This window comes from Blennius ocellaris, assembly GCF_963422515.1.
Source record: "Blennius ocellaris genome assembly, chromosome: 13".
Classification (NCBI taxonomy): Eukaryota; Metazoa; Chordata; class Actinopteri; order Blenniiformes; family Blenniidae; genus Blennius; species Blennius ocellaris.
Genome location: NC_137662.1, coordinates 20,146,226 through 20,158,664, shown reverse-complemented (window position 1 = coordinate 20,158,664; position 12,439 = coordinate 20,146,226). Strand labels below are relative to the sequence as shown.

The 12,439-nt window shown below is 40.6% G+C and overlaps 1 protein-coding gene across 1 annotated transcript in view; it reads left to right on the top strand.

Annotated features, from left to right (window-relative positions):
- Nucleotides 1-209: 209 nt before the first annotated feature.
- bicc1a (BicC family RNA binding protein 1a) overlaps nucleotides 210-12,439 on the top strand; it is a 60,999-nt gene continuing 48,769 nt past the window's right edge. The window contains exon 1 of the mRNA XM_080507804.1: nucleotides 210-437. Within this exon, the coding sequence (XP_080363930.1) occupies nucleotides 245-437 (193 nt within the window). The 5' untranslated portion in view covers nucleotides 210-244. The remainder of the gene's footprint in view (nucleotides 438-12,439) is intronic.

Below are 12,439 nucleotides of genomic sequence, written 5' to 3'. Positions count from 1 at the left end.
AAATCTGCTGCCAAATGGGGGGGAATCCGAGGGGCTTGAAGAAACTGCAGAGGCTTTTTCGACTGCGCTAAGATGAGCTATCACAACGCCAAGAAGTGACGGGATTAAATTGAAGAAGTTGGAGAGAAGTCCTCGCGCGCCTTGCCTAAACTTTTAGGAGAAAGAAAAGAGAAGGGGAGGGGGGGGTGGGAAAAAAATCGATAACAAAACGCGGTGGCCACCGAAGAAGTTTCCGTGCAGCGCGATGGCTGCCCAATGCGACACTTTAAGCGGATACTTGCAGCAGTCGGACCATGGCTCCAACAGCGAGCGCAGCACCGACTCTCCTCTACCCGGATCGGAGGAGGACTTGAGCGGCCCCCATCCGCTGCCTGACCCGGAGTGGACCGAGGAGAGGTTTCGGGTGGACCGCAAGAAGCTGGAAGTCATGTTATTAGGTAAGGAAATAATTCCAATGTTCACACAACTCCATGTTTGGTTGAAATAAAAACAACAACAACAACAAAAAACTTTCAAACAGACTTCCAACTTTTTCACCAGTCTTTGTTCATTTAAGTGGCGTGAAATTGCGTAAAAACCCACAATAAATTACCACATTTTAGTGCTTCAAGTGAGTATAGGTCGTAAAACGCGAGCGTGTGTGGCGCGTGCATCGTGCGTGATCGAAACCAATCCAATTAAAGCAATTAAATCGAGCCAGGCCGCTTTCAATTAGTGTCACTTCGTTCTAAACGGAGAAATATATCATCTGAACAATACTGACGGCATCACTGCCACTTTATCATGCATGCGTAAAGTCTACAAGTCAGACTTTACTTCAAACAGAAGGTCGAAGAAGTGAAAGAAATGTCAGTTAATTATCAAGTACGTGCCCACGCAATATGGTGAGGTAGTAACGCGAATCGACCGCCAGCTGTCGCTGTTGCAAGCTGCTTTGGGCGCTTTTGTTTATGGAGTAAATTGAAATTGACCTGAACTTGCAATTTGCTGAGTTCCCAGCAAAACTGCCCGAGTAGATGGAAACAAAAAAGAAGAAACCTTTCACCAGCCTTGGCTGACTTTTCGGAACAAAACAAAAAAAAGTTGGTTTACAAAACAAAGCCTCACATACAAATACTGTCGTAACAGTTCTGATTATAGTTTTGAGTATCGTGCAAAATTTGCTGTAACCCATTAACACTAAAAGTTATACATCATGTATATATTAAATATGTGTTATTGCCCCTCTGATGATGTGCAAGTGACATTGAACAGTTAAAGCAGCAGTGACAGAGCTGTAACTAGAGCCCAGGCCAGTCTCTGTTGAGAGGTCCCAGGAAACTCAAAAGGTTGATGTCATCTATCACAGATTTTTAAAACTCAACTGTGTGTTGTATTATATGAGTGGGCTGGACTTTTTATCATTTCAACAGAAAGACTGTAAGTTGGACTTGAGGGTCAGCCAAACCGGGCTTTGGGGAGCACATTATATACCATGATCATGTTGAAATGAAAACAAGAACAATATTAAGTATTGCGACATGTGACAGTGATGAGTTGAGCTTTGCGTTGTTGCCGAGATCTGTTTTAAGTTTGTCTCCGCTGTGACCGGGAAACTTGTTGATCCTTCATCGTACACACACTGGCCGAATGCACGCAATGCTCGTGGCTCCCCCTCCAGTGTGTCCCGGTTGTTTCCTCGCTGCTCCACGCATTCCTCAAAGCTCCATGTCATCCCGAACTCTTCCTGGAAAACAACTTAACCAGAGGCCGGCCCTGAATCCCAGTGTCCCGGACATACCATGTGCCACGTCACGCAGTGTGTCCAAACGTGTCTTTGTTTGTGTGAGTGTGCACATGTGTTTATACACATATTTGGTTGGTCTTTGCTGTCCTCCAGCTCTGCCAGTCTCTTGTCTCCAGTTGCTTCTTTACGACACGACGGCCGACGGCGCTCGTGTTGATGCTGCAGCCGGATGCAGCGGCTGTGTTTCATCGTCTCCTCATGTTCCTGCCCAGTTGTAGGTTTGGGTTTAAATCTCACACCATCTCAACTGTGAAACTACTTTAACCTTTGACCCCTTCGCCTCAGGAGGAATCCGGGACGTCTGGTTCCAGTGAATGAACCTTGGTTATCTGTCAGATGTTACACAACCCGGGCATCTGTTCAGTTCAGGCTACAAAAAATAGCGAGTCACACTAGGTTTGGTTTAACTTGACTGGATCAGATCTTGTCAACATGGTTTTGGTTTTTAGGTGTAAAGTCCCATCCTAATAAATGGCTCCTTCAGGCCCATCCAGTATGCTCAGACTTTTCTAACATCTGGCTGTGTTTTGATTGGATAAGCTGGAGATTTTGATGTGGTACATCATGTTCAGAATTTGGCCGATAGTGAAACGTTTTATGGGGTCTCCAGTATATTTTTACCCAGTGTTTTATTGTCTGTGACCATATCTCTGGCTTGTCTTTCCCGTAAAAAAGTATTTACTTGACCCTTTGGGACACAGTGGGAAGCCATATAATACTATGAACTCTTCCTAAACAACAATAGCTTCAGTTATCTGCCAGATTCACAGATTATTTGATAAAACGGCTCCAAGGTTTAGATGCGGGAGACAAACATCCACTTGCTTGTGGTAAGGGCAACATTACTGTCAGCACTTATGAATATTGTTGCAGATTAGCCAGTGTGGTTCCAGTAGGAATAATGATTTTATTTGCCGTGGGGTGCTGAAGTGGCTACCAGCTGAACATGGGGGACAGTGAGCTACAGACAGTTTGAGATTTACCAAATAACCTCTAACGCATGCCCAGGAGGAATATGGAAACTGCACAGAAGAGTAACCCCCAGTTTAAGTTCATTTTGGGCCAGTTTGAGTCCAAACTTGAGAACTTCTTGCCATGAGGTGAGAGTACTATCCACTACACCAACTGTGCAGCCCCATTAATTTCATATATTAATTTATTAATATTGCATATAAACCATCATAGTTTTCCAAGTATATTAAGATCAATTTGAGGGCATCTCATAGACCAGGGGTGTCAAACTCATTTCCACCGAGGGCCACATCAGCTTAATGGTTGCCCTCAAAGGGCCAAATGTAACTAAGACCGTATAAATGTAAATAAATATAAACAAATATAATGTAAAATAAATGTAACTGCTCCTCAATTTCAAATAACTGAGTTTATTACTTATTCATATTACAAATATTTCATATTCAAATATTTAATCGTTTCTACGGTGCATCGCGATGCAGACACGGCCAATTCTGCGTGGATGCAGTGACAAATATAGTCCATTTTAATGGGTTATTTCCCAAATTCTCTTGCTTGACTTCCAATGGAAATTTTGCCACCCTTCTCAGAAGGTCTCTGCTTATAGCCACCCTGAGACGAAGTTCCTGCGTTAGACCCTTAAGCCACTCTCTCGAAGACTTGTATTCTACTGGCCTTGCTTTCTGGCACGGTTTGCCTCAGGAGAAAATGAAAATAATTAACTGCTTAGCAATCACAAATGTACCGTCCCACTCACTGGCAGGGATATGGGTACTGGCTTCACATCAATAGTGTGAAGTGACAATAAGACTTTTACCCTGACGGCTATCGGAGTTTACTGTCGTACTCTTGGCACCTGAGAATGGAGGTCTAAAGTTAATGGCTTGGAGACGTGAAAGCTTGAAAGATCACTTGGTGCACAACGGGCGCTGTAAAACAACTTGGATTCCTTCTTTTGCATTCATTATGAAGGTGAGCAACTGGGATCAAGTGTGGGAAAGTGGTGGCATATTCTCAGTCGCTGAAGGTCGTAATGTAGCACTGTTGTTTTTTTTGTTGTTGTTTTTTACTCTGGTGGTTTGAAGGCATGTTTGTGTGGGTTAATTAAATAAGATCCGGCTGTGGGTTTTAATGCACTGACTGGCAAGGATGAGCTTGGCGGTGTCTCTCACTGAACATCGGATCTGCTGGTGTGTGCTCGCATCTTAACAGCATGTTTGCTGAGTAACTGCAAGAGCAACCTACAATTAGGCTAAGTGAATCATTTTCCTCCTTGGACTAATTTGTTTTCTTGCTGCCTAACCACACACCATTATTGGTTAGCTTTGTAATAGAATGGGGGGGGGGGGGGACTGTTTCACTTGGAGAGGTATTTTCACAGGGTTTTTTTCCACAATGTGCTAGTTATGTTATTGAACAGATTGGTGACGAATAGCATCCAACACAATCGGATAATTGACAATATTTGATGCATTTTGCAAAAAAAGAAAAAAATACTTGTTCAAATATACATTTAGTCGATCTTTTCTTTCACTTGAAGATATATTGACTTAAACTTTTCAAAAACAAAGTTAAAGTGAATAAACAGCAGCCTAACCCTAACGATCTACTATGGAATCAATATATTATCAGTCAGGGTTCGCTTTTATGTCATTGCACATCTGTAAATTACTTTCTCAGAGGATTACTGTTGAGTTATGTTGATGATTTGTCACATTTGCCCAATGCTGTATATTTGGAAAATATTATTTTCACACATTTACTTTTATTCCCCAAAAACTGTTGGTATAGTAATTGAAAGAAAAAAAGTCATCAAATGTCATCTTTATAAATGTGAAAACGAAAGATAAAGCATTGAGACATACATTAGATAGTATATGTGTAGAGAATGTATAGAGATGTGTTGAGAAAAACGTTAATATTAATGTAAAACCACAATTCTATAAGGATATTTTGATGCCAATTGAAACAAAAGAGAAATTGTCTTTTTTATTTTTCAGTATTATTTCTAATTCTATTTCTAAATCTTTTGCAAATGACTTTCTTTATATCCACATAAAGGGAGTACGAGTGCGGGCCTCATCCTCCTCTTCCTCCTGAGTGCTGAGTAAGGCTCACAGACAGGAAGTGAGTGTCTTGTGGGGAATGTGCTGCAGGCACACTCTTTCTCGCATTTTCCCCCCTTTATTGCTCCCTCTCGCGTATTCAAACACTGCTCTGTTGTTCCAGCTTCCATCAAATCCACGGTGCAGTCGCTGGACTTTTCCCCCTGTCTTTATTTGATGCTACAACACAATCCTCATGTTGACCCTTATAACCTAACAAAACCCAGGACAAACTTTTACTGAAAGCTCCCAGGGCATCAAAAGCTATTTCAGACATGAACAATTCATCGTAAATAATGAAAACCTTCAAATTCTAGTATCTTAAGAATGTGGCACCCTTATAGTGGTCTAGTTTGGATGGAAGTAAAAGATGGAGACCTTGGGCAGACTACCTTTTTCACAACGTGTTTATAGAGCGGAAAACAAAAGCAAGGCCAGGCACTTCAGTAGAAAATCCCTTTCTCATGTCTCGATGTGAAAATCCGTTATTCCCCTGATGACGTAGTCATCCGTCATTTGGAAATATCGTGATCTTCAAACCAGATTTTTATATTGATTTTATACAAGCAGAATGCGTGTTATAGCTGTATACGTGTGCCAGAACAGAAAAAGCTTTCCATTTATTAGTGAATGATGCAGCTGCATTTGCATCTGCATCCAATACCAAGTTCTGCCTCATTTATTTTGCTCAGTCTGACTGAAGCGTGACATACGAGTTGCTAAGATTAAGTAGTGAGAGTTGGATTACGCAAACAACTTTTTCAACTTCGTAGATGATGGTTTAACTACCGCGGGTGTTCGTGAAGACTAATTCAGACTAATCCACTTTTCTATAAAACAGAAAGCCTTCATTCAACACACTATAATCGGGTGTTATAAACCTTATCTTCTAAAAATATTGTCTGTATTCAGAGCCTTCAATCACAATTTCTGAAATATTTCTGATGAAACAAAAATATGAAGCACTTTGCAACGTGGGGGCAGAAGGAGGTTATTTTGTGTTCTAGCATGGCGTTGAAGTTTTTACTTTCTTGAGTTGAAGGTGATTCTGATTTGATGTGACACTGCCTTGCACATTTCAGAGTGGCTTTTTATTGTAGCCACCCCGAGGCACACCTGTGCAATATTCACGCTGTCTAAGCAGCATCTTGATATGCCACTCCTGTGAGGTGGGATGGATTATCGGCAAAGGAGAAGTGTTCACCAACACAGATTTATACAGATTTGTGAGCAATATTTGAGAGAAATTAGACTTTTGTGTATATACAAAATGTTTAGATCTTTAAGTTCAGCTCCTGAAAAATGGGAGCAAAAACAAAGGTGTTATATTTTTCAGTGTGTATATATATATATATACGTTTTCGTTTTTTTTTTAAAATCTTTTCTTCTACAGCCAAAAAGACTAGTAACACCATTTGAAGGAAACTTACATTTATCAACTCTTTAAACCTGCAGTTGCATAACCTTTGTTTTAAGGATATGGTAGTAGTGAAAGCATTTATTAAAGCTCTCCTCACATCATTTAGTTTATGATTTAAATGGCTGAAAGTCTCCTGAACTGCCGGTTTGGTTCCTCACAGGGCTTTTCCTATTTGCCCCCTCACCACTTTGAATCTCCCTTTTTTTTTTTTTTCATTTTCTCCCAGGTTTTTACTGAAACATGCTGATACAATTAAACAATTCTATTCAGCTTTGCTTACACATTGAATTCCTTCATCCTGGGCATGATGAAGCTTTCAGAAGCTGTAATATAATTGAGCTTCAGTTGGCGGAAAAACCTGTAATTCATTACTCTAGAAAATAAAACCAGGAGTCTTATTTCAACTGTGCGAGTGAAGCTGGAGTGCTGTGACCCATTTCTACGCTTCTGGAACTGTAAATGGGCTGAAATGAATACCTGTTTTTCTCCGTCTCTAAAGCCTCCTTTTTCTTCAACCCCTTTTGCAGTGCAGATTTACATTCTGCCTGGTTTGCGGTTGCTATTTTAGAAATGTTTCTTGTGGGAGGGGGGGCAGCCCCTGATTTGCCCTGCACACGTGCACAATCGCCTCACGCACACAAACGGGGAAAACACACACACGCCAGCACATGCACAAAACCCAGCCCCTAACCACTCCCCCAAGAGCTTTCGGTGTTTATGTATGGAGAACCTCGGGGTTTCGGTTTGTTGTTCTCATTTAACATCCAGCACAAGCTGCCTTTTCTCCACTTCCCTTGATTGGAGAAAACCCATTTTTATAAGGGCACTTTAGATTTCACCCTGGTCACTGCCAGAAATGTCACCACAAGAATTAAAGAGAATAGGCAGAAATGAGGGAGAAGGAAATAATTTTTTTTTCTTCTTTTCATTAGTCCAAGTGGCATTCATTTCAGAGAAAATAAAATACGAACTGATTTATGCTTATCTCCTTACAGCTCATCCATTATATTCTGATCGGATACATCAGCACAGCTAACTTGGAGATTGAGTAATGAAGTGCAATTTCCTCGAATTTCCATTACAAAAATCCTGTTCAGATCTCCAAAAGAAAGATGTATGAGCAGAAAATGAATTTGAGATGTGGGCGATTTCTTAACACTACAATGTAATGTTTATCGTACAGCTTGTAGCCTGTTCACTGAGACCGACTCCCTTCGCTCCGTGGGGGATCGAGTACAGTAGATACCAGGCACCAGGAATGCGCGGCATTGTGTAACCACTTGGCAGCATCCACACAAGGGAGATGGAGGAGGAGATGTTCACTCAAACATTGTTTGGATGTCTTATTTCCTGAACAAGATGACCCTACGACAGAGATGCATGCGTGTGTGACTAAAGCTTTCTGGGGATGTGATGCAATAATGGTCACATCCATTAAAAAAAAAAAAAAAAAAAAACAGTTTTAGCCATAGAGTGTAATCACAACTTGTGGTCTGTTTAGTCTCCTTCTGACTTTGTGACCCCGGGGTCAGCGAGTCTTGTCCGCCTGGCAGGCTTTCGTCCTTGTCGAACAGTAACATCTGGCACTCTGTGCCTTTATTTGATAGTGTGGTTGCTTGGCAACCCTGTGGGAATTTAAAGGAGCCATCGAGAGCGTGGCGAGTGACTTCAGCTCGGCGCAGAAATGATGACAGGTGTCCAGTGTGGTGGGAAATGGTGTCGATTGTATTGTAGAAAGAAAAAAAATTTGTTCTAAGAAGTAATACTTTATTTTGACGCTCTTTTTTTCAGTCGGTTTACAATTACCCTTTATCCCCCAGTATCCCTTCACAGTACCATTTTCACCATAAACAGGCCCCGAGCAGTTTCCCTGCAAGATTTCTGAATGAATCATTAAGATTATCGAAGAGTCAACAGGCGCATGTGTTCCTAAGAAAATACGTTTTGCACTCAATCATGCATGACTCCATTGATGAAGAAAGTTTGATGCCCAATATTTGGATAAGCCTGAGGAAAATGGAGTTTTGTCAGATGAGACTGAAGTTAAGCGCTTTCCATACACCACATTGAGTGGAATTTGGCAGTACAATGAACAATATAAAAACAATAATTTACAGAGCAACTGTCAACTCTGGAGAACTACATACAATAATCGATGATATTGAGCAAAAAGGAGGTTAAAAATTATTTTATAATAGAATTTAATAAGGTTTACATAAAGCCTTGCTGCTGTTAAAAAAAAAATGCATGAGATATATTTTCATGTTTACAACTGAACAGGCTTAACCAGTTTCATTGTAAATCTGACAAGCTTCAAAAAACTCCACAAACTCGAAACATTTGGCTACTTTTCTTTCACGTGCCTCCTAATTCTCTCTCTGCCTGTCGCAGTCATGATTGTTCCAGCTGATTTCACTCCTCAGTTCAGTGACGGCCTGCGGGACTCTACTTGCCTGCGATTGTCTCACTCCTTGACCAATCGCAGTCCTCATGCTTCAACCACCAAGGCAACAAATTCTGGGCAATGAGAAACTTGTTGGAAGTCCCATTTGCTCAGAAGTGGTGTATGAACTGAACAAAAAAATCATTGGTGGAACGGTTTCATTTGCTGCTATCGAGGCTGGCAGAAGTTTATATACATGTTAATGTTTCATGCTGAAATGTGCATTTTGACTATCAATGTGATGCAGCAACCGTTAAAACAACTGCAACGTGTAAAAAAAACAACAACTAACTTTTGTGAACACATACTTGTATCCATGGCAGATAATGGTTCACATGAGATTGCATAAATGTACCTGATGAGATTATATTGATCAAAAATTAAGAATTATATTTTGACCTGGACAGTTTTGTATAAAGGTTGTATGTGGCTTTTTTTTTTGCCACAAAATGTTATCTTTCACATGAAAAAAATTAAAGTTGCTAATAAAGTCTGTTGAAAACCCAGGATGCTTTTCTGACGGTGTCATTGTGAGCGTTCACACAAAGCAGAGCGCTGGGTAGACTTGGTGATTCGATGGCACCATTGCCTCAAGAGAAATCAGCTGAAGTGTCTTTAAGATACTGGGGTATTTTGTTTGGATGCCAGCTTTTGCATAAAATAAGCCGGAGCTGTTCACGCTGAGACTAAAATCTGTTGGCTTCAGTCTGTTTTCATTCACATCCTCGTTGTATTGCTGCCAACTACTATTTCAGCTGTAAGGTGATCTACTCACCTCACTTCTTTTGAAGTGAGGTGTTTTAAGGTTGATTGATCATCATCACAACAACCTGGTGAAACACTATCAATTGCAGTTTTTAGCTTTCTTGAGGGGTTTTTTTAGGTTTCAATTACTGCGTGATTTGGATGCAGGAGGAATAGCGGTGTGTGTGAAGTCACTGTGCAGTTCTGCTTTGGGGCAGTGTGATGAAGGCTGGTGCTTTACCACTGTGACGGACTCTGTTTGAGTTTTCATGAGTTTATCGACCTTCCAGCAAATATACTAACTTCAGATATCCAACGTTCCGACAACACAAGTTCACAGAAATATAGAAGATGTGTTTTGTCTTCCAAGAGTTGAGCTAAAATTTGTGTTGCTGTTGCATTATTATTTTTGGTTGCACTTGATGTGCAATTTTGAGTGAGAGACATGAGGTGCACTGGCCAAAAAGAGCTTTTTACATGCTGTAAAGCCTTGCATTTAATAATCTATCACAATCAGAAAAATACAAAAGTTACTCTCATTGGACAAGTGGCTGTAATATTCTGGAAAAAAAGTGTGTGCTGGTTTTGATCATGAGTTGCAACGTTTTGGCCAGACATCGGCAAATAAATAGCGCTCCACATTACCAATTTATGTCTTCAGGTGACCTTAAACATCACAAAGTGTCTTGCAATGCCACAGTTTGCAAATGAGATGAGTAAATTTACTTTCATTTCAACGTTCTGGTCTAGCCAATATTTTAACCACTTACAAGTTGCAGGAATTCGAACATGTTGATGCCACAATGGAATATTTTCTCCTCAAAAAACTCTTGAGTCAGATTCAGCTCGTAGTCAGACGGCTGATGTGTTGACGGCTGATAAGTTATCATTTTCTTGTTTGGTGAGAGGATCCCGGGGTAGTCTGGCCTGAATGCGTCCCCTCTATGCAGTCATACCACTTTATCCAGCTTGGAGGCACTGAAGCAGATCCTTGCCAGGTAAATCCTTCGACACGTTGCAAGTCCGTCACAGGACAAACGCAGAGAGATAATCGCACGCTCAAATTCACACGTACAGTCAAGTTAGATTGACAGATTAACCTTGCGTATATGTGCATGCAACAACATGCTAACTCCTCACGAAGGTTTCCCCAATCCTGCTCTCCAACCTTGCCACACCACCACAAATACATGTGTTCATGTTGTAAGTCAGCTGTGTTGAGAAGGTGGTCATGTTTTGTCATGGCAGGTTTTTAGATTCCCTCAGTCACTCTTTTTCGAAAGAGCTGAGAGTCTATGCACACTTTGTAGGGACGGCTGTAACAAAGCCGCTATGAAAACATGGTGTTCTCATCCGAGTTTCGTAAGATATAGGAAATAAGTCTTTGGTACCAGTTGTTTTCCTCTCAGCCCGGAAGAGACTGGTTCATAAGGCTACCTTTCACATTAATCACTCTGTTAAAAGGTCGTGAGCAGACAAAGATCCATCATGTGTTGTGAAATCATGTCCAGCGGAAAAAGACATTGTTTTATATTTTAAAGCGTATGTAGACTGAAAGTTTCTTTGAAAGTCCTTCTTGTGAAAGATGCCAGTTTGGAGGTTTTAGTTTGCCCTGGCTAGATCTTTGCCAGCTCTACAAGTCTTGAGCTCTCGCTGATGCATGTTCAGCCTTTTTCAGTTTCTCCTCTTTATGCAATACTTTGTAAGACTTTGATTGATCAATCTTCCAAAACACAAGTAATACAGGTTAATATACTTGCCTCGTTATTCGGCATGTCAACACTGATTTATATTGCATGTTCACAATAATGAAATGATGACTTGTATCTATTCTGTGACGTTTATGCCCTCTTGCTGTTCTAAAAGTTATTGTAACTTTGCTTTAGCTCAATATGTGCTGATGCCCAAGCTCTCTGATAAAGCCGTGTAGTCTGAAACTATCTCATGGCGGAAATATTAATGTTAAAAAATGTCAATTGAATTCATTTATTAGGGCCCGTGTCCCTATTGTTTGCTTGAATGTTGTGTGTGGATCAAAGCCAAAACTGCAGAAATCAACACTGTTTACATTCCTGCAGTGTCAAAACAGTGGAGTCTCCCAGAAAGTAAGTCTTTCCACAAAATAATGGATACCAGACCACACTTCATCTGCCTGCATTGAGTCCTGTATGCTTTCCAGTGTGAGTTTTCCCTCCTCTTCTCTCGCCATGACAGTGATGAGACGCATCGAATAATTAGATGAAGGGAATTGGAGGGTGTGGATCTGATTAACTTAAAATGTGACGAGTCTATCCACACGAGACATTTGAGTCTCTTTCTTGAAGTTAGTTGCATTATTTTACTCGATAATTTTGAAGAAGGCAAAAAAAGGAGAAAAACCGTTGCAACATTTGATCTCTGCTCGGGGGTTTTGTGTCACTTTTCATCTGTAATGCCTTTTCAATCTGCTGTGCTGGATGGGAGGAGTTCTGCATTGTCCTTGAGTAACCTGGATCCAAAAGCACAAAAAAAAAAACTAAGTGTTTTTAAAACACATCAAAGCTAAGACAGTGCTAAGAAATACACTTTCAAGCAAAGAAAATTCAACTGATGCATGTTAAGGCAGTCCTGTAATTTGAACTGGGTTTTATGTGACCAGACCAAATAATGGGGTTCTTGGTTATTTGAGTAATGATGCATGAGTTGTGCATTTTTGTGGAAAAATGGCAGTGAAATCCCGAAGAAAGACACAACAAAGACAAATGCAAAAATTTTTCCCTAGTCTCTTTTTTTTTTTTCCTTCTGAATTTATGGTGTTGGCAAATCAAATCTTGATGTTGACATGAAAACTTGCTTGTGGATAAGACACGGGAACTTGTCACTTTTGTAGTTCTCTGCACTATAAAAGATGGGAGGCAGCAGCTGCCTTTTATATTCCAGATGTTGGAGATAAAGCATGCCTGACAACTTTTTTTTTTAAATAAAATTAC